The 27,991-nt window shown below is 33.5% G+C and overlaps 1 protein-coding gene across 2 annotated transcripts in view; it reads left to right on the top strand.

Moving 5' to 3' along the window:
* The window catches only part of LOC141406544 (uncharacterized), a 191,139-nt gene that overhangs the window by 150,495 nt on the left and 12,653 nt on the right, over positions 1 to 27,991 (top strand). Inside the window, exons 6-11 of one of the 2 annotated variants that reach the window (XM_073992190.1) lie at positions 952 to 1,137; positions 1,417 to 1,560; positions 1,924 to 2,184; positions 8,771 to 9,112; positions 21,447 to 21,778; positions 21,942 to 22,227. In XM_073992190.1, the coding sequence (XP_073848291.1) occupies positions 952 to 1,137; positions 1,417 to 1,560; positions 1,924 to 2,184; positions 8,771 to 9,112; positions 21,447 to 21,778; positions 21,942 to 22,227 (1,551 nt within the window). The remainder of the gene's footprint in view (positions 1 to 951; positions 1,138 to 1,416; positions 1,561 to 1,923; positions 2,185 to 8,770; positions 9,113 to 21,446; positions 21,779 to 21,941; positions 22,228 to 27,991) is intronic. The other variant, XM_073992200.1, reaches the window with a different exon arrangement.

Genomic DNA, 27,991 nt, shown 5'->3' on the forward strand with positions numbered 1-27,991 from the left:
TGATAATTAAGGTCTTAAAATACATCAACAAAAACCACGGAGTAGCTATTACTCGTATGTATATAGATACAACAAGTAAAGTTCAGCAGCACATCATAGTTCATTTTATTTGTTGGTATTTTTTGTATTAGTAAAAATAAATCTTATTTCGCATCTCCCTTTCTTTTCCTTAAATTTAATTCGAATTCCATCAACAACTTGAAATAAGAATTCAATTGCGTGGGAATCTAACTTTGAAATAATATTAATGCAATTTATGAACCAATATCTGCTCGTAATGAAGTTACATAGTCGTAGATATCTGCGAAGAAGAAATAAACTACAACTTTCTCTACCACAAGCAAATTATCCCTTGGTGACCATTTTGTGTCATCTAATATACCGATTCATTACCGTTGTTCTCCAACTTGATTGCAATTAGATTTCGTTACGGAATCACGGCTCAACGAGACCGAGCTGATAACAATGAAATAGGCATTGTCACCACATTCAATTGAAACGGCGAAGCAGCGAAAACGGAAATGCTTCACGGCACATTGCCACTCCACTGAAAAATCCAGTTGACAATTTTTATTTAATTGTTCAAATCCAAGCGAAAGTAAACGGAAATTGGAAAATCTTATTTCCAGATAAACATGTTAGCATTCTTTTTTCAACCAAGGACTCGACACATTATGTGCCCATGAAAGCTGTGTAAATGCCAGATGATGTCTCCAAATATTTCGCAAAAATAAAACGGTGGCATCCGGCTGCTGCATAGCACAGCGTACATGGTGAGGAGCCGTGACATAATCTACAATGGCGATTAAATTAAACTTTATGACATTTGATACATTTTCCTATTAAGAGGGTGGGTGGTAGAAAAGGGCACACCAGCATATACGTTATACGCACTACGCTAGACAACCTATCCGAATAACTTGTAATTCTTCTCTTTTCTTCTTCTTGCAGATGAGTTTCGCTCCAAAGTGGCCTGTGAAAACGACAATATGCCACTTGTGTGCAATCCCTATTCCAGAATAGCCATCTATAGCGCCTCGTTTGGCTACATAGAGCGTGAAAGTGTACAATGCCCGCACAACAGTAGCACACAACAGTCGCAGACCCAGACCACGCCGGATACGACTGGTAAACAGAGTAAGTATTAGCAGTTGTTGAATGTGTTTGTGAGATGCAATTAGGGCTGCCATTTTACCCTGTCAACCCGTAATTGCGTGTTTGTTAGTTAGTATGTGTATTTGTCTGCATCTTCGACTATTTGCATTTGGCAAAATATGAGCAACGAAATGTCTTATTGCCCGCCAACCAACCATCGTGTAATATGCAATGCTACGTTGAAATACGTTATACACTTTAGATGATGAAACTTAATAATGTGCCTTGTTTTTTCTCTTTCCTTATTGCTTTCGCCTGCAGCTTGCCTGGTGTCTTATGCCACGGAGACGGTTATGCAAATTTGCCACGGACGACGTCGTTGTTCGGTGACAGCGGATGCCGGCACATTTGGAAGACCATGCAAAAATGATATACCAATGCATTTGAAAGTCGTTTACACTTGCAGTAAGTATTATCTAATAAACCAGCATATGCCAGTAAACAGTGGGAGATAAATGTGATTTTATGCGTAATAGCATCTTAAAAAGTAGGGATTATGCCCCTCCTTGCACACTGAATCATATATGCATTCAATAAATAATGTTAAAAATTAAGGAATTGTGATAATTAAATCCAAAATAGCAAATGTTATGCACATACCCATACACAAGATTTATGAATAATATTGAAAATGTCCCACTGTATTCAAACTTCCTCCCATTAAGAATAAAGACACACCATAATTACATTCGAATTACTATTTTATGAGCCACAGGGAAGCAATTGTGGTATAGAATTATTAAATTAAATTTTATTTTCTATTAACAGTACCACGCAAAGTCCTTAAGGATCGATATGAAACAGCACCTGAACCAGATGAACCACAACAAAGTGAACTGGATTTGGACCAAGATGAACTCTATGACGAGGATCAGTTCTACAAGGAAGGCGAAGCTATACCTCCGGCTCCGAAACTACAAGGTGCAATACCAAATGCAGCATATCCTTTCGATTTCAATATGCGCTCAAATGAGCCGACCACAACGTTGATGCCTTCAATTCTTTCGCATAACGACAACACATTGGAAGGTATGTTCATAATTAATATTGCATATTCCTATTTTATTACAGTTATTAACCATTTCCGCTTTATATTCACGTATGTATACCGAAATCTGCTAGAATGCAAACGGATATAAATTAACAATAATTATATTAAAAAAAACAGAATTTAAAGTGAGAACATTAGTATAAATTGAAGAACAGATATATTATTTTTGCAGACCTTTTTACCTTCATCAAAGCAAACCTAAAATGGAATGGTAGTTCATTTGATTAAAAAAAATATTCAAGTTAACAATAACCGTATCAAAAATATCTGTATTTCTCTAAATCAAAATTCATTCAAAATTCATTAGGACGATTCGAATACAAATTCTTTCGAAATACTACCTAGCTTCCGTTTTTTGACAATTTTTTGATTTATTTTTGTTTTAATCCAACAAACATTTTCTACAACAACAGGAGTTTGGAAGTAATTCGAACGAATTTGAGTTCGAATCGTTTTAGAGAAAAAGGCAATTAATTTTTCATTACAAAAATAAATTCTAGTTTTTCGACAGTCAAGATAGAGACCCTTTTAACAACTTCCGATTTGTATGGTAATTATGTCCGTTTGCCTTTCAGCTGCATATAACTAATTGTGTGAATTAAAACATAGTTCCGACAAAATCCCCTTCACTCGAATAGCTTCACGTCACTTTTCATTGTGTAATTACTTTTCAGTTAAGGGCTTTACGAATTAGTAACCTATGCATCACTCATTCTGTGCAAAATTTATACTCTCGGCCACCATGTATTAAACCTTATGCTTTTTCATTTGGTTGTAAATTAACTGGCAATTGCACTACAGCAACCCACCCAATCACCATCAGCCATAACCACAGAAACGTACACATGTTACTTGCAAGGCTTCCTATTTACATCTAGAGAACACTTCACGTTTAATTGAAAATGTATTGATTGAAAGTGATTAAAACATTTTCATTAATATTACACATCTTCCTGCATTGAGGTTAATGAGTCAGTGAGCACAAAGTAAACCCACCACTTGGCCCCCACATCATTTCCAGGGTTGCATGTTAATGTATGTTAACAGGACCTCCACCAAACAATCAGAAATATAAAACTACACAAAACCGGAACACGGTACGAGGTATTATTACTTTCGAGTCATCGAACGCTGTGCAGAGGAATGGACGGTATACCTTGATTTGTTGGAGAAAATCAATAACTTCCGAAACTGCAAAGGCAGGCCGTTCAATTGGTTGAATTCCATATTGGCATAAATAAATAAGCAGCAATACAATAAACAACTTGCCCTATAAGCACACATACTCGTACAGTGAGAGAGGTTAACGGATATTACTTACCATCAATGCCCTTCGCTATTAATTCCACAAGAACAGAGCCTTTCGAAGGCGAATTTACTATGGAGGAAAAAAGTACCAGAGTGTAAATGATGGTAATTTGTTTTTAATACGAAAACAACTCCAGCAAATTGAAATAAATAATTCAATGGAATTATACAAAAAATATATACAATACACTCAAAAAATCTGAAGGGATGTAATAACATCGAGTGTAAGTTATTCTTATGCAAAACTACATCAACCCGGGGGAATAGAAAGTAGGGACATATAATATGTAATTTTCATAAATGAAAAAGAGAGGGAAAATGCGGGTACATTTAAAGATTTCACAATTGTATTTACATTTTTCACTTAACAAAAAACAAAATATGATCTAGAGAAATATTAGTTCAATCGTAGAATAATCGAACAACTCAAGCAACAAATGTATACCCTTAAAAATGAAACTCGCCAATTTGAATAGAAATACAAAAAAAGTAGGATGAAACGGCTAAGTTTTTTTCAATTTTGTTGACCGGTGTTATTTACACATTATGAGCTTAATAAATTACTAAAAATTATATGTGGTTCTTACGAAATACGTTTTAATTGGATTCTTTTTCCAATAGTGAATACATGTAACAATATAACAAAAGCTTTGTGTATTAAAAGCAAATCAATAGACGTAATAATTTGTAAGATTTCGTGTTTTCATAAAAACGTATGCGGGGATATAATTAAAAAATAAAAATAAAAAAACCTATTAGTTTTTTCCAACATTTGTTCACTCTAAAAGAAATGAAACAAGGTTTTATTCAAGAAGGATCAACAACTACAAACCTCTTAAAACTTGTTATTCAAATTCATAATTGAGTTAGCAATAAACATCAGACGGTTATTATTTACACTGATTTCAGTAAAACCTTCGACAAGGTTGTAGATAAACATTTTTGCAAACTTATTGTAATAGGGTTTCCAAATATTTTCAGATGGTATCTTATCGAGGAATTTTGCTGTCTCTTCGGATACTTCTCAAAGTATGGCTTAGTCTTTCTTCACTCAGGGTATTTTCTCGTTTCCTACATCTTAAAGATCTTCCTTCCGTTGTTAGTTTTCCCAGAATATTAATGTCGTTTACAATTCGTCTTACATTCATTGCCTAACTAGTGTAAAACCAATGGAATGTGATTGATGGCGACCGGAAGAAAAAAGTCCTTGTTTCGGTTTGCGCAACATGGTGTGTGCCATCTGATTTCACATTTATGGCGAAATATGCGACCGTCAAATGGGTCCTAAATTCCCAGATAGTCACATACAAAGTTTATCCAACCAGCTTTTATCCTTTCCGTATTGGCTCATTACACTGGTTAACTGAATGAAAAAGATTGGCTGTTTCATCTGAATTCTTTTCTGTTCAAATTTGTGAGTTATATTGAAATCCGGAAGCAATTTTCTCCCGTATTTTTTTCGGTGCCCGGACATAACTCCCAAAATGATTTTGGGCGTTATGTCCGCTGCCCTTTGCGGACATAACTCCCAAAATTCGTTGGGAGTTATGTCCGTGAAGCAAAGCGGACATAACACCCAAAAAAATGGCGGACATAACTCCCAACGATTTTTTTCTTAATTTACAAATTATTTCTTTGCTTAATTTTGAAATTTATAGTTATAAATTTTAGAGTAGAAGTTAGAATGTAAGCGGAATTATACATTTGAGAAGGCCTAAGTGCCAACCACTATCGAAGTATCCACAAAATCCTCCTGATTTCATAAAATTATTTAAAAACGAAATTATGCCCGAAATTATGTAAGTAGCAGTTAGGAGAAGTTTTAAATTGTAAAAACATTTGTTAAGAAAATCGCGCTATTTTTTCAAAAATATTTTCGTTTTTCAGAAAGTATTTGAATATTTGTAAAAAATCTCGAGATTTTTGTTTTCAAAAATATTTTCGACTTTTTATCTCCTTTAATTGTGAACATATTTTTGAACACTTTTACAAAAACTTTTTATTTTCTTAAATTGTGAAAATATTTTTGTAAAAAATCGCGAATATTTTTTAAAAAACTTTTTATCTTCTTGAATTGTGAACATATTTTTGTAAAAAAATCGCGCGATTTTTTTCAAAAATATTTTCGCCTGCGGCGCTTTTCGTTTTCAGAAAGTATTTGAATATTTTTACAAAAACTTTTTATTTTCTAAAATTTGAAAATATTTCTGTAAAAAATCGCGCGATTTTTTCAAAAATATTTTCGCCTGCGGCGCTTTTCGTTTTCACAAAGTATTTAAATATTTTTTATATTTTTTACAAAAACTTTTTATATTCTTAAATTGTGAAAATATTTTTGTAAAACTTTTTATCTTCTCAAATTGTGAAAATATTTTTTTAAAAAATCGCGCGATTTTTTCAAAAATATTTTCGCCTGCGGCGCTTTTCGTTTTTCAGAAAGTATTTGAATATTTTTACAAAAACTTTTTATTTTCTTAAATTGTAAAAGATTTTTGTAAAAAATCGCGCGATTTTTTTCAAAAATATTTTCGCCTGCGGCTCTTTTCGTTTTTCAGAAAGTATTTGAATATTTTTACAAAAACTTTTTATCTTCTTAAATTGTGAAAATATTTTTTGTAAAACATCGTGCGATTTTTTCCAGAAAGTATTTGTGAATTTTAACAAAAACTTTTTATTTTCCTGTAGCAGCATTTTTCGTTTAAAATAGGTTTAAAGGCAAATTTTGAATATAGTTCGATTTGAGATGGCTACTACTTATTTTGTACTTAATTTTCTTAAAAATTTTAAATCAATTATACATTTTTTATGAAATGAAAAATGCATATGAACATAGAGTTAATTTTTAATTTTTTTCTTATACATTTGAAATAAAAATTGTATTTAAATAAAAATCACTTAAATTTTAAAAACGGACATAACTCCCATTGGGACTTATGTCCGCTAAGGGTGGTCGGACATAGCTCCCAAAAAATTTGGGAGTTATGTCCGTTGGGAGTTATGTCACGGCACCATTTTTTTCACATACAGCTCAGGGGCATATTTTACGATTTTTTCCCAGATTTTCGTTATCCTTGGTCTCCAAAAATATTTTTTCGGTGTTTTCTAAACATGATGTCGAAAGGGGCGTAACACCAAAGATTTGGCGATGGTCTTGAAAAAATCGTAATAAATTCTAGACCTACGTTGAAAATTTTTACATAATTTACGAAATAAAAATTTGCGATCTTAAAGAATATTTATTCTTAATCAGGATAAAATTTCCGCTGTCCATTTGTTGTAATCACTCTAGCGTCCGCAATAATTTAGCTAAAATGCTATAATTTTGCACCTAAGTGTCATTTTTTTCTTAGGCAGGTCAGGTTCCATTATGGACTATATCGGCACACGTTTTGGTAAAACCTGCATATAGCGGTACCTCCCGATTTTAGGTATTTTTGAGGATTTTACTGGGTTTTACCCAATTAGTTGTAATTTTGCATTTGAGGTTCCCAGTGGTAACAAAACTTCTCCACGATAAATTGTGCTATAGTCCCCATACATATAACGATACTTCGCAATTTAGGTATTTTGAGGATTTTTTGTATTGAACTCTAAGCTGTAATTTGACATTTATGGTTCCCAGTAGTAACTTATCCAGCAAATATTGTCAACATAGGTCCATATAATAATATCTCCTGATTTTAGATATATGGAGGATTTTTCCTGCAGTTTTTGTCCGAGATACCTGTTATTTGATGTTCCCATTGGCAACAAAACCATGTTTTGGTATAGCCTCTATATAACGGTACCTCCCGATTTTAAATATTTTGATGATAATAGCTACATATTTAGACAGAACTATTTGTAATTTGTACCCCAAATATTTCAACGTGGGTAACAAAACTTCTCTGCGATAAATTATGTTATATCTCCTTCACGATTTTAGATATTTAAGGGGATTAGCTATATTTTCGGATATAGCAGTAATTTGGCATTTAAGGTTCCCAGTGTTAACAAAACTTCCCCTCCAAAATTGTCAAGACAGGTCCATGCTTCGGTATAGCTACCATATTACAATACCACCTGATTTTAGGTATTTTGAGGATTTTAGAAACATTTTTTGACCAAACTACCTGCAATTTGACATTTGAAGTTCTCAGTAGTTACAAAACTACTACTACTTTTTAGCCGATCTGGCAACCCTCCTGATCGAGTTATTCTGTAGGTAGTCCAGTTGTGGATATGATTAAATGTTTATTCCAATACAAAACTGGAAAATTTCTTCACACAATTGTTCAACAAATAGTTTTAAAAATAATTAAATTCGATTGTTTTCAAATTGTTTGGCATATTATTTTAACAGTACACACAGATTTGTTCTGTTCCAGAACTGCAAGAATCTATTAGTTTTTACTATTTTTATCGGTATCATATGTTCTGTTGCAGAAATGCAAGATTCTACTAATTTTTACTATTTTTCGATATTATAAAGGACAAATTGTTATATTAGCAAAAACTTGTAGATTCATGCAGGTTCTGGAACAGACATATTGTGTATATTATAGGAAAACTATAAGAAAAAAATTTAAATTACAGGTTGTCTTAACATACCGTTCTTGTTCTACAATGAGTTCAGCAGCTTACATTCGATTATTACTGTCAGTTTCAGCTGTATTTCTGACTTTTGTATTCCTTGTGCGTATGTTTATTAGAATGATAAACAAGATATGGATATGACATAGTAGAATTATAAAAATAACTTACCAAAAAATCATATACTTACATATTTATACTCACACACTTTCCCCAAACTTAGGATTGCATGATGCCATACATGCTTACAATAACAAATAGCAAGAGCTTTAGTTCATACAAATGTATTCTTATTAATAAGTGAAAGCAAATAGCACTCAAAAATGTAAGATATACAAATGCATATACATACCTACATATGTATGTGTATGTTCATTATCTATTTTGTTATTTATTTGTATGTATGCTTATATTTCCGTGAATATCAGTATTAATTACAATAATAATTTCTCAATACATAGTTTAGAAAGTTGCAATGATTTGGGCATTGGCATTTGCTGTTCTTAGACGGATTTATTGATATGCTATTTGAAAGACAGTCACATTAAACCTCCGCAGACGACCAGCTTCTTGTGGCTGTGTAATTAATAGTCCTTACCCAAGGACGATGTCAATCAAATCGAACGCGTTCAAAACGAATTGTAAATGCCACCCAGTGATTGTATTTTATGTTACATTTTCTAGACGTCAACGATAAGAATAATGACTACGGGGACTCATCGAAAACAAATGAAAATGACTTATTCCACAAACTGTCGAAAATTTTCAACAAAAACAAATTAGTAGAATATGACAAAGAAGGAGAATCGACCAGCACAATAACTGTGCCAACGACATTGCCAATAGATGATGATGGTAATGATGAGTCGTCGCCGTCAACGAATTACATATACCGCAAACGTTGTCAGATGGAAGATGATTGGGGCCCGATTGGATTAAATTGTACAGCAGTTGATGTTGAAGTTGAACGCGTCCCTGTCATTGGTTTCATCGTCAATTGGATAAGAGCATACATTCACATAAAACGTGAGTTATTTTCCTTTGGAGTTCGAGTATTGCTAAATAATTGTGGATAACATTTGTGAGTGTTGCATTCTGCTAATGTTCATGATTGTTCATTGCTAGTGTTCATGATTTTAGCAATCATTTTACTACCATTATTTCGAAGACTTGGCATTAATCGCTATATATCGTAATGCTGCAATCTTAACCTTGTCATTACGATTTAACTAATCATGACAACGGACATAAAAATATATTTTGGAAAATAATTTTTAACATTTAGATGTAAGTGCTTATTTACAATGGACTGTTGTCAATATGCCATATCATTCTTATTATGCACGACAAAATTATTCATATGCAATAAGTTTTTTCATTTAGTGTTTTTTATTTAAATCCCTTTTGTAGTAATCACACCCACAAAAGAACTTGTCAAATAAATTGAAATAAACCAATATTTCTTTATTTTATATAAAAACATTTTGTGATGAAACCAATTGAGAAATTCGACAGCTGGTATTAACAACTTTTGCGGTCAGTTGGTTTGGTGGGCGGTATTGGCACGAATACCAGAGAAGAACCAGGTTAAAATCATGCCATCTGTTTGTATATACTCGGTGTTGGTTTCCCATTCCAATGCATATTTATAAAAATCCCAAAAAGTATATGCTTTAATAAAATAACAGCATGATAAAATACTCGTAGATGGATTCATTAAAATTGGTGAACCTTTTATAATAGTGACAATTTTTTTACTTGTTATTTTGATTGTAATATCGAATAAATTTATTGTAATGTAATTTAAGCGAATTATTGATAACAAACAAGAAGATTTTTAAAATATTCCTTTATAATACTTTAAATGTAAATTTAACAAGTAAAAAAGTGTCAGTTGAGAAAGCTGTACCCTCAGCCAATGTGAATTGAAACTTTCATCTACGGACAGATCGAGTGAATTTTGTGGCCATTTTTGGACATTTAACTTGCCGACAAAAATGTGGATTAGGATTAAAGTTGAAAAGTGTTGCGTTGTTGAGGAGGTACTTGAAGGAATGGACCGACATAGTCCATTATGGAAGTGAATCTTATTTTGGAAGTCATATCTTTTCTATAGATATCGCGCCTACCAGTTATTTCAGTGGGTCATCGTATAACTTTTGGACCAGTATGCTACTAAGTATGAACTTGTCTACGGAAAACATAATGTCCAAACGATCTTCGAACAGACCCTAAACTGCACTTAGACACAAATGTTGAACTTTTGTGGGGGAGGTACCCTAAGGAAAGGACCGCAATGTGCCATTTTAGAAGTTAAATTAAATTTCGGCAAAATAGTAGGAGATCCAAAGTTTCGACCAAATTGGTTGCCACGTTCAAGAGATATCGTGCATAACATTTTAGTGACTTTTTAAATATTGTTGGGAAGTATCAGAAGTTGTGTACCAGTTTTGCCCATCTTCGAACAGAAACTAAGTTTGGACAAAATATGACGAAGGCCACATTTTAGACCAAATCGGTTGACCAGTTCGAGAATTATCGTGCTCTCCACCCACTACATATGGTACCACATGGGTTTTTTATAACTTTCGGGCTGTTTTCTCAAGAAGTATGGACTTGCCCCTGAAAAAACTTTTACAGTCGTAATGGAGGCAACGAATGCAAGTTGCTTCAACAAAAATCAAATTGATTCGAGAGCTGGTCTTAAAGTGAACTTATCCCTAATTTTGTATGGGAGCTACCCGACGCAGTGGCCAAATATGATCAATATTCGAACCTGATCTATATCTGGTAGATATATTAGGATATGTAAAATATGGACCTAATTGGGCACTCCAATTTTTCCGAACCTGTTTGAAATTTTGCTGTTGTTGTAGCAACGCAAATGTGTTCGTTCGTGCATTATTTCAGTTTTCAGGTTCCTCTGTATCCAGATTCAAGAATTCTGCAACCTGGACTGGTTGCGTCCATAAGGAATCAAGATACAGGTGAGTGGGGTTAGCTGGGCAGCTAAACAATATGTGTTTTGAACTTTTGTGGGGAGGTACCTGAAGGGGTGGACCGATATGGCTTATCTTCGAACTTAAACTAAGTTTGGACAAAATATTACGAACTCCAAATTTTGGACCGAATCGGTGGATCCATTCGAAAGTTATCTTGCGCTCTAACCACTACACACGGCGTCATAGGAGTTTCATGCATCTTTCAGGCTATTTTCTCAGGAAATATGGACTTGTCCCGATAAAACTTATACCGTCGTATGGAGGGCAGTAAATAAAAGTTGCTACAAAAAAATCAAAGCGATTCGAGAGCAGGTCCTAAACTGAACTGATTGAGTCCATATTGAAACCTCATATAAGTCTGGTAAAAATTTCACGATGTGCAAAGTATCGACCAAATCGGTTACTCGCTTCAAGAATTATCATGCGCACAAATTTTCCGAACATTTTTGAACTTTTGTGGGGGAGGTACCGGAAGGAGTGGACCTATATGACCCATCTTCGAACTTAGGACAAAATATTACTAATGCCAAATTTTGGACCCGATCGGTTGCTTCGTTCGAGAGTTATCGTGCGCACCAGCCAGCCAGACAGACAGACGGACGGACATGGCTAAATCGACTCCAAACTATCTGAAACACATTTCGTCCAAACATACTTGGGGTCTAAAACCATTATTTCGATGAGGCACATTTTGCCCATTTGAAAATATATATACCCCCGTTAGCATAAATGCTGAGGGTATAAAGATTTTGAGAATACAAAAAATGTTAATTGCCACAGATTAATATATCGTTACCATAAATGTCCGAAGACGTAAGCCACTTGAAAATCGAAATTCGTTTTTTGATGGAATCTGATACATAAAGCTGAAACACATGCTATAGCACAAATTCAAGCTTCTACGTTAAAAAATAATTATCCTATTTAAGAAATGGCTTTTCGGAAAATGGGATAAAATTGCAGATTTTGTTGTAATGACGGATCCTAAAACCAATCGTTTTCGCGGTTTTAGTTTCATTACGTATTCCCTTCGTACATGATTGATAATACTCCAAATACTCGCCATCCTAAGATTGATATTCTATAAAACAGTTTTTCATTTTATATCGTTTTTTACTTCTCCTTTGAAGTTTTGATTGTGTGGGTTACGTCTTCGGGCATTTATGGTGACGATATGTATTCTTCTTTCTGTTACGAAAGTACCTATGTCCAATTTGAACATTCCAAAACATGAACCGATGCCCATAATTTTTTGTGGAGATTTTTTTTTACCATCGGAACTATAAATGCCACATTACATCCAAATTGGGCCGAAAAACATAAAACATTAATATTCATGAAAGGGGCGGTACCGTTATATAAAGGCAATTTTTTACCACTAGCAACTCTAAATGCCACACTGCAACCAATTTGAGCCGAAAACATCTATAAAATCTTCAAAACAGCTGAAATCTTGCAATGATGTTTTTAGTACACAGAAAAAAATATTTCAAGTATTTTTACATATTTTCGTTCGTGATGTAGTTTTTTATTACTGTACAGGTATCTCACATAAGATACATGTGCAGTTTCTGATATCCATCCCAAAGCCACGATTTTTCAAAAATATGTAAGATTTTCATGAGATGCAAAATCACTTTCCTATTTTTCCCTAAATTTCCATTATTTTCTCTCATATTTTCTCTCTTGTTTGGTAAATGCTCTCAACTTTGTTCGCGTTTTCTTTTAAATAGTCTCATTGTCTCAGCATCACATTGACACTATATCAACAAACCACAACACAACCACCACCATCGTCTCACCATTACATTGAGACTATATCAACAAACCACAACAACACACCCTTTACGCTTAACTACCATAGTCACAACAATTGTTGTTAGTTAACTGACAAACCAAAGAACTAGGTTTACGTACGATATAGTTCGCATCTACATTTTTTTAACTTCTTTAATATAAAGGCAACATCTAACATCTCACCCTAGTACTGATAGACTCAAAATGTATGAACAAATGATTCATATTGTTCTGCTATGCTCACAAGACGATAACAACTACAGTGAAAATAATTAGAAGAAACGGTAAATTACAATAATACAAAATAAAAGCATTAATAAAAAGAAGCAAAATTTGTCCCTGGTTTGGTTGGTTGTGTGTGGTGGTTGTTAGCCAATAAAAACAAGTTGATTTGTTCTAGGTTCTAGGACAGAGAAGCCATTACATAGTCGATACGTCCGAAGATTTGCTTTACCACCAATGAAACCAGGTAACGTAATTTGGTGACTATGTGGGTTCGAACCCTTGACTTTCCTTTTTCACTTGCAAATAATTTCCGATCATCAAGCTTAACTCTAAACGAGAAAATTAATAAAAAATCATTAAAAATGATCTTCGCCCTTACAGGCAAAATTTCAAAAAATATTTTTTTTTGGAACAGTCATAGACTGATTCTTTCTCTTCTTGTTTCTCCTGCAGAATAATACAGGAGTACAGGATTATAATTACAATAACATATCGGTTTGCATATAAAAGCAAATAGTGTAAAAAAAACTAGTGAGATAAATATTGAACGAACCATAATAGGATAATATAATAAAAAAGAAATAACTAAAAAATAAGTAACATTGTTTTATTTACAAATGCGATAAAAACTAAAAAAAAATCTCTTAGCTCCAACAAATATATGCATACTTCTTCATAATACTTTAAATGTAAATTTAACGAATTTAAAATCCAAAAAGAGTTAATTGCCACAGATTCATATCTGTATTTTATCCTGCTTTCTGTAACGAAAGTACCTATGTCCATAATTTGTGGTGGGGAAGTTTCTGACTACTGGAAACCCTAAATACCAAATAAAATCCAATTTGAACATTCTAAAACGTGGACAGATGTCCATAATTTTTGGTAAGGAAGTTTATTTAACACTTGGAACTATAAATCCCAAATTACATGCAAATTGGGGAACATTAAATTGCATGAAAATGAGCTGTACCGTTATATAAGGGTTATTCCCAAACGTAGACCTACATACTTACGTCTATATTTTCATCGATACTCTTTTTACCACTAGCAACTCTAAATACCAAACTACATCCAAGTTGAGCCGAAAACATCTAAAAATCGTCAAAATAGCTGAAATCGTGCATGGCCCAAAATGAAGGTCGTCCAAAGGATAAATTTACTTGAAAATACAACTGTGGAGCTCCATTTATTGCCAAAGTTGTTGTTGCTGCGAAAAAAACATTCGCCTCGATTTCATGTTTAGTTATTATTTACATTGATTTGTTCCATGACACAACACAGTGCTACAGCAGAAATATATTTGCAGCAAATCATTTTAATTTCAAAAATTATTTATAAAAAAAACTAAAGGCCTATTTCTCTAAGACGATTCGAATTCCAAATCGTTCGAATTAATACCAAACTCCTATTATTGTAGAAAATATTTGTTTGATTGGAAACACACACAGTTTGGAAGTAGATCGAACGAATTTCAATTCGAATCGGTTTAGTGAAAAATTCCATAAATTTTTCAATTTGAAAGTTCAACAATGTATTTTGACAGGTTGCATTTTTATTTGGATCATGGGTCTTTGCTACAAAGCTATAATTTTATTCCCCACACTTTTCTCTTGTATTATATAAAAAGAAGTATGTTATTTGGTGTAGACTGTATTTATTGGGTCTGTCAGTGGAATAATTAGGCTACCACAAACTCTTAAAAATTAAGCCTGGAAACTTTTACATCATATTTTGCCAGCTACAATAATGGTATTCCTTTTTAAAATTACAAAATATAATACATTTCTTCGTTTTTTTTTTCTTGTACAATAATAGAGGAGTACATGATTATAATTACAATAACATATCGGATTGCATATAAAAATAAATAGTGAATCATATTAGGATAACATAATAAAAAAGGAAGAACCAAAAAAAGTTACAGTGTTTTATTTATAAATGCACTAAAAACAAAAAAAATTATCTTACCCCCATTAAGAATATTCTTCTTCATGATATCACAAATAAAACGCTTGTCGCTTATTGCCATTTAATTTTGTCACCAATTTTAATTTTATTAAAACGTGTACACGAGTCTCCACATTTGTCACTGCAAGATATTCTTCATTTTTTAATTCGTTTATTTGTTAATAACTTATATAACGGTCTTAGATTTTGCATATGTTTTGAAAAAACGTAAATAATGAAAAGTCGATAAAAGTGACATTCGTAAACTCCCTTTTTCTGTTTTGAACATCATTTGAGAGCTTTTATAATATGTTATTTATTCCAATTAAACAATTACAAAGTTTTTATGTTGTCCCAACGCCTTTAAGGCTTTGTTGGGACGAACTACTAAAATATATATGATTTACAGTGTAGTCTCGGTAATCCGGACACCACATGTTTTGGCGATGTCCGGATTATCGAATTGTCCGGCTTACCGAGTAGTCACAAAAATACATATGTAATTTTGTAAGTTATATATAATAATTGTTCCACAAACATCCCATAAGGGACAAGGGAGACTTCTCTCATATCAATTAGTGCACCCCGATTCATATTAGCTATTTGATATGGGACCTACAGTTTATCGCCGAATCCGAACGGCGTGTCTAAGACACCACTTTTGTAGAGAAGTTTTACATGGCTGAAATACTCAGGAAATGTCGCCAACATTACTGAGGGGTATTTTGCCACCGTTGAAAAGTGTTTTGATGTTGCCTGGCCGGGGAATCGAACCCATGACCCTATATGTGGAAAGCGGGTGTGCATACCATTGCACCACGGTGGCACCCTAATTTTGTAAGTTAAAATCATTAATATGGGAGGTTAACTAGATAATAACCTGACATCTAAGGTAACAGAGTTCATATTAAACAAATATCACGGGTAGCGACCATTTTAAGCAGCTTTCCTGGCTACCAAATTTACTTCTTAATTTTACTCCTCCAGCGTAATTTAGGTGGCATTTCCTGTGTATTTTTGTAGTTTAAAACTTCTTTACAATTGGTGTATATTTCTTCATAGTTTTATTCAAGGATATAAATATTGATTTTCAGTGTCCATGGGACATGAATTTCTTACGACTTGAAATATAACTTCGGAAATCAAATGCACTCATCTTATTATGGTCAATATATTTTAGCCATTTCTGAATATCAGCAACTGGCTTTACCTTATCGTCGAAACCAACAAAGGTATTGTTTTATATAAATGTTGGAATAAGACCATGGAATTTAAATCTATTGTTTGTATAATTACGAGAATACGATACAACAATCCGTAGTTGCCGGTGATTTTGTATGTCAAAGAATGAAAATAAAAGGAGTCATGCGTTTTTAAATAATTTATTGTAATTTCTATACAAGATGTGCGATTCTTCAACTCATTTTTTGCGTTACCGGTAAAATTGGTAAAATTAAATTGTTTATAATTCCGGTCGTTAAGTTCTGCCTATAGGAAGAGTGCTGTTAACTTTTATTTAAACGTTTCATTCATAATTTTGCGTTTTTATTTTACCGATTTTTGTCGGCAACTCAACATATGAGTTTGAGAATCTAAAAAATCTAAAAACTAAGCTGTTAATTCCAACGCTTTAATTGTTTCAAACATTTCTAGATAAAATATCCTTGGAATACATTGCATGCTCCCAAGGGACTTTCTCACTAATCAGAAGGCTAATGAACTTCTAGAGGTAAGGAACATCCAACATAGATTTTTAAGGGAACTAGGAAAACTTTGAAAAACTTATTTTTTATTTATACGCCAATTGCTATTGCTAAGAACAAAACCATCAATGCAATAAATAAGAATCTAATGCTCAAGATAGGAAAAAATATTGATGTCCAGATTATCGAGGTACGAAAAATATGATATGTCCGGACTACCGAGTCTACAATGTAAAAAATTCTAGTGTCTGAATTACCGCGTTGTACGGATGAACGAGTGTCCGGATTATCGTGACTATACTGTATTACAAACGACGCAGTATAGTTTGCAAGAATATTAAATGAAATTACATCAGAATCACTTCTATATCATTTAATAAAAGTGATTTAATTTAATAATAATAATATTTATACCCTATACCACAATGTGGAAAAGGGTATTATAAGTTTGTTTTGGTAAAAATTCATGTAACACCGCGAAATATTCGTCGGAGACCCCCAATGTGGTATACCAATCTTCATATCTCGACGAGATAAAGCGATTTTGAGATGTGTGTCCGTCCGTCAGTCCGTCCGTCCGTCCGTCCGTCCGTCCGTCCGTCCGTCCGTCCGTCCGTCTGTCCATTATAAATTGTAAACACGCTCCAGGCCGCAATTATGGACCGATCGTCACGAAATTTTGTATGGAGGTCGGGTTCAGATCAGAATAGATCCCTATTCTTATTGGTGATGATCGTGAAATATTTAGCGGGTGAAATGGACCAAAAACATAATATTTATCCAATTTTCTAGCGGCTCTGTAGGTCTCAATAATAGTCCGATCAACGCGTAATTTTAAATAAGGTAAGAGTATATCACAAAGGAGAAGCTTGCAATTTGAGATGGCGATCGGATAATATTTAGAGGGTTAAATGGACCAAAACTTTTGTGTGAAAATTGTGAAAATTTTTAATATACAGCTTATATCTTAATTCCTGGAAGTGACATTCCGGACAAGTGAGATATACTTGAAAGTGGAACGCTTGACTTTTCAATTGATGCCAATTATGTTGGTGTGCATGATCAGATAACAGAGTTACAGCCTAATATATTCCGTTATTTGTTTGTAGTGTAATAATAAACTCGCTAGAAGTCGCAATTATACATCAATAGTCACGAAATTTTGCACCGGGTAAGAGTATAGGTCGAAAAATATGCCTACAATTTTGAATGATGATCTGATATTCTTTAGCGGGTGAATGGACCATTACTTTTGTATGAAAAATATAAAAAATTTATTTTTGGTCGATATTTTAATTCCTTGAGGACATATATATTTCGCAAAGTAGCCTACATATGGAAAAAACTACTGACCTTTCCTCTGATGTAAATTGCAATAAAGTGCTTGCCAGATAACGGGCCTACTGCCTAATATATAATGGGTTCTGTGTAGAGAACCACATTTTTATCCCATGCTACTTATTGTTTCTCCAAAAGTTTATGTAACACCACGAAATATTCGTCCTAGCCCCCTTATTTGGTATGTCGAAATTCATATCTCGACGAGATAAAGCGATTTAGCTATGTATGTCCGTCCATTAAAAATTGTAAACAAGCTTAAGGCCTCAATTATGGACCGATTGTAACGAATTTTTGGGTTCGGGCCAGAATAGAATTGATTAGTTTTTGGTGATGATCTTGAAATGTTCAGGGGATGAAATGGACCAAAAACAAAATGTTAACCAATTTTGTAGCGGCTCTGCAGGTCAAAATAATAACCCGCAAAATTTTGAACAAAGTTTGAGTTTATGATAAGGAAGAAGCGAACGAACCAACGTGAAGATCAGATAATACTTAGCGGGTTAAATGGACTGAAACTTTTGTGTGAAATTGGTAAACATTTTCAATAACGTAGCGGTTAAACAACGGAAGTAGTATTACATAAGTGGGTTTCATTACATTTTAGTTTGTGTGAACTAAATTTTCCTTTCCTGCTACAAAAATGTCTTTGTCATGCTAGATTACTTTTTGGGGTTGGTAATAAGTATTATACATTACATCTCTGATATTTGATAATTAAATTTTCACAATCATTGAAAAGAAGTTCCGTGGAGAGCGATTGTCCAGGGATAGTGGTATAGGGTATCCCATGGTCGGCTCCGTCCGACTATAGACTTTTCTTACTTGTTTTAGCTATGTTGTTGAATTGTTCAAATGTAATAATCTTGGCAAATTGAATACGACATTCAGCGCTTTTTTCGGCTTTCTTTGGAGTGATTTTAAATAATTGGTGTTTCTTTGAATAAGAGAATTATATAGCAAAAGTTTGGTTTTCACATTGAATATATTTTTCAATTTATATAAGATACCAATTACAGAAGCAATTTTCCATGTCAAGTTATGCTGCAAGTGTATGCCTAAATATTTTAACGATTGACATTTCATGATCCATCTCAGCGATCGTTATACTAAATCTAGGGTCATTTTGTAAACAGCGAGGTTGAAATCGAATTATCTTAGTTTTGTTCGAACTGGTAACCAGTTTGTTCAATCTACAATATTCCACTAATATTTTGGCATCATGTTCCAATTGACCTTTCAGTATAAAATGTCCGATCAGTTTAATATTTGATATATCATTAAGATTAGGGTGTTCAAAACCGAAACCGGTTAACCGGTTTTGGGTTACAAAACCGAAACCGGGTTTCGCCAAAAAAATCATTTCCGGTTAACCAAAAAACGGTTATTTGTGTCGGTTAACCGGCTTAAAAAAATATTAATATTTTTAATATTAAATTAAAATTGTATTCTTGAAAATAAACTGAACTTAACTAACACAAGGTACGGGTCAAGTTGTAAATGGCAGATACCTTTAAATTTGAAAAATATTTTGTGTAAAACGTATAGTTGTGCCAATTTAGTTAAACTGAACGATCTGTAAAAAAACTATGTATACGAAATGTCACAAGGTAGTTTGAATGACGTTACTCATACGTTTTAATTCAGTACAGTAAACTAACGGTAACAAAATGCATGTTTGATTCCGCCACTATAAGTTGAGGTTCTCAACGCATGAGGGAGAATCCAGACTTAATAAAATTTAAACTTAATTCTTTTTGTACATAATTTTATATATGTAAGGTTTTTTACTATTCTTACATCACAATTTCAGTCTTAATTTGAGGTCCCCACTCGAGTTTGAATGTCAAATAACAGGGATATTATGAGGTTATTATATAATAATGAAGTCGTTATACTTAATTTACCCCTTTCCGCACATTTTTAATCAAATATTTATCAATTATGAGCAATTTTGTACCTATTTTACAAAACCGGTTTAAACCGGTTAACCGGTGTTGAAAATTTTTGAAACCCGAAAACCGGTTTCTGAAAAAATTGCAAATTTCGGTTAACCGCAAACAGTTTTGTTTGGAAAACCCGGTTTCTAGACACCCTAATTAAGATATAAAGTAAACAGGAGCAGACTCAGCGCACGACTCTGTGGTACCTCAAGCTCAAAAATTCCAATATTTCCTTTAACACCGTTGTTTTCGACGAATTGTAAAAATATAGCTTTTAAAGAGTTGTAATTCATTTCCTCGATGTTGCAATTCTGACAGTAATATATGATGATGGACTAAGTCGAATGCTTTGGAAAAATCAGAAAAGGCTCCACCCACACCACCAAAATTTGTATCATTTGCTGTCAAAACATATTTTTAATCACAAATAAATAAAAAATATGTATATCATTTCTGTCAATATTATATGTATATGTACAATACTTTAATTTAAGCTTTGCTTAGAACATTTTATTCTTTCGTTCCTTTTTCTTTGGTGGATTCTTCGCACACAAACTTTTGACAGCAAATGAAGACTAAGACCTGAATTCGCCATGTGAATAAACTTACTAAATGGACCATGTGTATCACCTTCCTAAATTCGCCTTGATACCAACTAAACCAAGACGAATTTAGTAAGGTGGCAAATAAGGCGTGTTCAGGCCTTAGACTTCTCCAGATGTCAAACGTTTTTGTAGCGAGAAATCCACCAAAAATTATAAAACAAAACATTATTATTACAAAATATGTATAAAGTTAAGAAGTTGTATAAATATATTTTGATTGAACTGAAATATTTTGTAGTATTTTTTAAAACAACGATGTATATTGACAGCAAGCGAATACATCACCTGGGCTTACAGGATCAACTGGTAATTGCATAATAAACTAAACTTTTGCAAACAAACATATTTATACGAAACAAATAACCAAGATCAAGACCTATTACCAACACATTGATTTATTTTGTATAGATTTATACCATTTCGAAAATAGCTTCTGTATTCTTGAAACGGAAAATTGTATCGATTGTGATTTCAAAGTATCGTTTTTATAATGCCCTCCGGTAAAACTTTGTTATTCTTAATCAAAACGTTAATTTTCATCGAACATTTGCGACTGTGAACTGCTACGTGCGTGAAAAGGTTTGTTTAGCTTCTCACGTAATGAACAATTAATCGTGTATGAATATTATTGCGTGCAGCGTTAAAGAATGCCGCCATTAAACTTGAGTTGATTATAAAGAAAACCTTATGATTAAGTCAATAATTTTGTTTTGTTAACACCAATGGACATATTTGCTCGTTGATTGCATTGGCCTCATATTTATATTAATATCCTGCTTGTGTTGTTGTCCTTTCAGAAAACCAGGAGCAATTTTATCTTTATTTAATCATATCTGTCGCTGCCGGCATGCTGCTTTGCCTGACACTTGTAATTGGCCGTTTGACCCTACAGCGAAGGCGTTCGTGCCGCAAAAGCAGCCTTTCTAGTGGCACTAACAATGAAAAGAATCTCAGTGATAAATTGGGAAACAGCGGAGGAGGAGGCGGTGGCGATAACGCAAAATACCAGCACGAAACCACACGTGAGACGCAACTGAATAGCTCTTTTGGCGATGATATCTCCGACATAGATGCCGACATTGATTTAACCAGCCCAATGCCTGCTCCCAGTGTCTCCAATCGAAACGAGGTAAATACCATTACTGATTATACTTATGGCTCATTAGCATGTCTCACGGGCAAGACAGACTTCCACTCATTTGGGTGGGGTTTGACTAGCCTTAAGAGTTATTAAATGTATTGTTCTCATGCCTGTTCTCGTTTACTTTTATTACCATTATTTACTCTTCAAGTCGTACATGACATATGCTCCCATACCGAACTGTGCATACGGCTCTTTGGGTGACCACTCATCGACAAATTATGGAACGGCGACCACAATGCTGATGCCTTCGACATCTCAGCATAATAGCTTAATGATGCCCGGGGGACATGGCGGCAACAGTGGCATTGGCAAGTCATCGGGTTGTCCAACAGTACTAGGTAGCAGGCAAACAACTCCTCCGCCACCGTCTTCAGCAGCCCTTTACACCAGTATGGGTGTGTGTTCGCCTTCTGTTAGTGGGACTATGGCAATGGGTAAGTTGAACGCTTATAAATGTAGAATGTATACATATTTATATGTGCATTCACTCATCAAGTACATACTACTTACATACATATGTGTATGACAATAACGCACTTATTAATAAAGAGTGACAGCAACTGTATAAACAGATTAAAATTTAAATTATATTCTTGAATTACGGACATGTATGAATACACAATTTAACGAAGTTTATATGAGAATTAATAATCTGGGTAATATTCCTGATTCACATTCTATTTTGACGAATTAATGGTCGACGATTTACTTAGCACCTGTCTGAGACCTATATATTGATTTTTAAAAATTATTTATAATTTGGAAAACAATTGCTTACGCTTAAAAAGAAAAATATCAATTGGGTTTGGAAGGAATTCCATCAGCTTATGAAAGCTGGAAATAAGTATTTTCCAACAACATCTCTTATATGAGAAGGGGGACTTCTCTCATATCAAAATGTAACTGAAGAAAGTTACATGGCACTTTCTGGCAGTTTAAAAACTTTAAAACTTGTTAGAGAGAGGGGTAGGCACACAAGCTCCAAAAGTTTCTACAAAAGCCAACCAAATGGCTAATGATTGCCTTAGCGGGGTAACAAATAAATACACCAAGTTAGTTTTAAATATATTTTTATTACTTCCCTTGTTAACGGAGATATGGTTCCTTCGATGACCGCGAGTAAAAGAGGCCGAATTCATTTTATTTACATTTGACGTTTTACATTTAAATGACAGAATAGAGATATAAGAAAACGATGCCAACATTTAAGAGATTTACAGGGTTGGATGTTGTGCTAATTATAATTTCTAATCATATCGTAAGTTGTTTTGAACGAAGTTTAAGCAATAACAAAATATAATATGACGTTTGATTTTTCTTTTTAAGATGTATTATTTTCAAAGAACAAAAATTCAACATTTGGCTTCAGTTTGCTTGTTACTAACAAAATTACCAACACATAATATATTGTATCGCAGTGTTTTATATACCCTATATAACAAATAGTAAATGCATCTAATATCGTGTGAGTTACGGTACAGTATCTATATACATATATTATACATGTATGTAACACAAATACATATATCACCAATATTTTTGAAAATTTAACATAGTTGAAGCCAAGGTTTACCCTTTTAGAACACGCGACTTGTGATTGTATATTATACAAATTAAATGTTTTTGGCTAAAATGAGATGTTTTTGGACGTGGCAAAAAATATTGGCATCAAAAGTTAATTTGCGTGGAAGCTGTGGCTATATTTATGTTAAAAAAAATAGGTAAAAATGGGTTGAAGCCAACGTGTCTTATTTGTTTTCTCTTGATTTGTGAATAAACCAAACTTTTCCCGATTTTCCTGTCAAAGTAAAAGTAGAAGCAAACTAAATAAGGATCATCTAACTAATGTAATACTTTTCAAAATTTGATCTGCTTCTACCATTAAACGATGCTGACATAATGAATTTGAAAAAATTACTTTTTAACCAAAATATGTGTTTATTTTGGTTGTGACATCGAAACTATAATACCAATCTGTATGATTTTAGTCTCATTTGATTCGCCGTGAAGTTTTGCTTCCATACGAATTTTTTCGTAATTCTATAGCGGGAAATGAACATTTATTTTGAAAAAGTTGACTTACATTCAATAATTTATCAATTTTTTATACATTTCGCGAGTACTGAGTAGCATTTAACAAACATTATGCAATCTACTAACTCAAGCCACTTCCAGATAACTTTTTGTAGCAATTGCTCGCGGTAAAATAATTAGCGTTTTTATAATAATTTTTTCTTTAAAACGAAAATAAAACCGCCATAACTTTTGTCCGCATCAACAAAAAACTGGCTCGCGAGCGGATTCGAACTGGGAATTTGTTTCTTAACCTATGTACCAAAAATCTTTGATGTAGCGCGAAAAAAAATCAACATTTGTTTTGAAATGGAATGAATATGAAGTATTTGACAACATTTGTGATATACATTAGGGTTTTGACTTTTTTCAACCTCGTATCCCTGTATCATATTTTAAAGAGTTTTTACCTATGATTAGATAAAACTAAAAGGTGATTAAAGAAGAAAAAGCTCACGCATAAAGTAATTTTGAACATTTTTATACATGACCTTTTTTGACAAACTTTTGAAGTCCATTAAAGGTGATACATATATAACTATAAGCTTTGGAGCCATGACATAACCTAAATTGATCACAATAGCATTACATTATCATATATAATTACACCATTATATTACCAAATATAATTTTATTTGTGTGGGACCTTTTCCAATATTTAAATAGAATAATAGCCTTTATTACATGTTATAATTTACTATCAGGAGGATTTGAAAATGCAAAATAAACTTATTTGGAGGCATTAAAAATATAATTTGCACATTAAAAGTTAATGAAAAGAAGCTCCTCCTTGAAATTCCATTGTCACTTTTAACTTTAACTTAACCGGAACGCTATAAATCTGTTCGGTAAATCCAAACTATAACAAAAGAAGACTTATAATAATGGGGGTAAAAGTTATTACAGTCAATAATAGGCAAAATGTCATTCATTCGTGCAACATTAAGCCAAATTGGACAGGTGGTGGCATCGACAAATTTTGAATATGTCTTGACTCCATATTCGAACAGTTGGTATGACACACTACCTATTAAAAATGCAAATAATTTTTTGAGAAAATATTTTTCATTTCATAGCATTTTTGATAGTGGTTGAGTGTGTAACCTTTTTATTACTTAAATAGAATAAACGTTATTTTAGTCATTAATGGGCAAGAAAAACTTAATTAATGTTTGCTACATGAAATCATTTTTGAGGGAAAAGGTCAAAAAGTCACAACCCTAATATGCATATATAAAAATATATAAAACCCGTTTTGTATATCAACAAGTGAATTTATGTCCACATGTTGTTTTTACCCCCGCTTATTGAAGCAACACTCCTATGTTCGTATTCTTTGCGAAGCAAAGACGACATAAAAACAGTGGTGGATATGAAATTCTTTAGTTCGACTCAAATTGTAGGGTAAACAGCATTAGGGCCATACAGCAAATTTCTCATTTTATTTAATTTGCTAGATGGCTTTATTGACCTGTTTATCGATACAGAGTCGGCGAAAAAGGGAACTGATGAAGTTGTTTGGTGACAACTGAAACTATAGTATTCCCTACCCTTCGCCCGCAACTAATCAATTTCATATCCACTTTAACCCTTTCGGTGCTTCTTTTTTGTTTTTGATCTGAAAAATATATTTTTCCAATTTTATATATACTTAAGCCCACTATATGAATAATCAAAACTAATTTTTTAACATTTTGTTTGGGAAAGTGGTTTTTGGACACTATGCCATATGGCATAGAATGTATTTAAAGGAAAAAAAAAAAAAAAACTAAAATATTCAAGTTTTTAATTAAATTTCATCTTTCAGAAGAGCAGGAGGCCTTATAGAAGAGGAAGAGGTCTTCTTATAGAAGAGCAGGACGTCTTCTCATAAAAGAGCAGAAGGTCCTCTCATAGAAGGGCAGGATGTCTTCTCCTGGAAAAGCAAAAGGTCGTCTCATAGAAGGATAGGATGTTTTCACATAGAAGAGCAGGACGTTTGCATATAGAAGGGCAGGAGGTCTTCTTATAGAAGGGCAGGAGGTCTTCTTATAGTAGAGCAAGAGGTCTTCTTATAGAAGAGCAGGAGGTCCTCTCCTTGAAGAGCAGGACGCCTTTTCATAGAAGAGCAGGACGTTTGCATATAGAAGGGCAGGACGTCTTCTGATAGAAGAGCAGGACGTCTTTTCATATAAGAGCAGGACGTTTGCATATAGAAGGCGGGAGGTATTCTTATAGAAGAGAAGGAGGTCTTCTTATACAAGAGCAGGAGGTCTGCTCATAGAAGAGCAGGGCGTCTTTTCATAGAAGAGCAGGACGTTTGCATATAGAAGGCGGGAGGTATTCTTATAGAAGAGAAGGAGGTCTTCTTATACAAGAGCAGGAGGTCTGCTCATAGAAGAGCAGGACGTCTTCTCGTAGAAGAGAAGGAGGTCCTCTTCTTGAAGAGCAGGACGCCTTTTCATAGAAGAGCAGGACGTTTGCATATAGAAGGGCAGGACGTCTTCTGATAGAAGAGCAGGACGTCTTTTCATATAAGAGCAGGACGTTTGCATATAGAAGGGCAGGAGGTCTTCTTATAGAAGAGAAGGAGGACTTCTTATACAAGAGCAGGAGGTCTGCTCATAGAAGAGCAGGGCGTCTTCTCGTAGAAGAGAAGGACGTTTGTATATAGAAGGGCAGGAGGTATTATTATAGAAGAGAAGTAGGTCTTCTTATACAAGAGCAGGAGGTCTGCTCATAGAAGAGCAGGGACCCTTCTTATAGAAAAGCATAAGATCTTCTCATTGAAGACCAGGAGGTCTACTTATAGAAGACATGAAGGTTTTTCATAGAATATCTGGAGGTCTACTATTAGAAGATTTTGGGGTCTTCACATAGAAGGTCTTCTTATAGAATATCTGGAGGTCTTCTTTTAGAACATTTAAAGCCTCTTATAGAAGACCTAGGGTCTTCCTATAGAAAACCTAGGGTCTTCTTATAGAAAAGCTAGGGTCTTCTTATAGAAAACCTATGGTCTTCTTATGGAAGATTTGAGGCCTTTTTTTAGAAAAACTGGAGGACTTCTTATAGAGGTCCTGAATGTCATCCTATAGAAGGGCTGGAGGTCAGCTTGTAGAAGACGTGGGGGCCATCTTATATAATATCTGGAGGAGTTATTTTAGAAAATCTGCAAGAATTTTTATACATCATCTGGAGGTTTTCCTATGGTGGATCTGGAGACCTGGAAGTCTTCGAATAGAACACCTGGAGGTCTACTTATACAAGATCTGGAGGTCTTCTTATAGAAGACCTGGAGGTCTATTTATACAAGATCTGGAGGTCTTCTTATAGAATATCTAGGGGTTTTACAATAGAAGATCTGGGAGTCAAACAAAGTGAAACATTTCCGTTGGGAAAAATCTATGCCATATGGCATAGTATGAAATATAAAAAATCTGGCAGCTCCATTGAGCTATATTTCGGATCTTTTTTTCGTTTTAATTATTAAGGCAATGATTATCTACTAAATTAAATACAAAAAGTTAACAAAAAAATATTTTTGTTAATAAAATATATAAAATTATAAGATGGTATTTTCATGCAAATTTTAAATCGAACGAGGAGCGCTTGCTCTTTGAGACGTAACAATGTATAGGGTCCACCAATCAAACATTTTTGTCGAATAATTTTTAGATAACACTTCAGGGAAAAATACAAAATTATTAAAAAAAGATTGCTCATAAGTATTTTGCCTTAAAACGGGCTTCAAAAACTGGTTATGCCATATGGCATAGAATCACCGAAAGGGTTAAAATATTTTGTTGTTATTCAAACAATTGAATTGCAACAAAATATGGACTCGAGCTGAAATAAACACAAAGATGAAAGTGGTTAATGATACGAATAATTAACGCGATGTTTCTATTGTAAGCTACTAAAGTGTTATGTAATCACAAATCAATTCTGTACATTCGTAAAAGTTAAAGAATATACATGTAATGTAAAACTATAATGCTCGATATAATTTACTAATTCTATTGAACTTCTATTATATGAAGTCACAACTTTTTTTCGTGGTAACTTGCAGTTAATTAATTGTTAGGCACAAATATCGCAGAATATCCCTGTCGGACTGTTATCAACCAGTTGATAAAATGGTTGATT

The sequence above is a fragment of the Musca autumnalis genome, unplaced genomic scaffold (assembly GCF_047663935.1).
Source record: "Musca autumnalis isolate F117 unplaced genomic scaffold, ASM4766393v1 scaffold_1, whole genome shotgun sequence".
NCBI classification, from domain to species: domain Eukaryota; kingdom Metazoa; phylum Arthropoda; class Insecta; order Diptera; family Muscidae; genus Musca; species Musca autumnalis.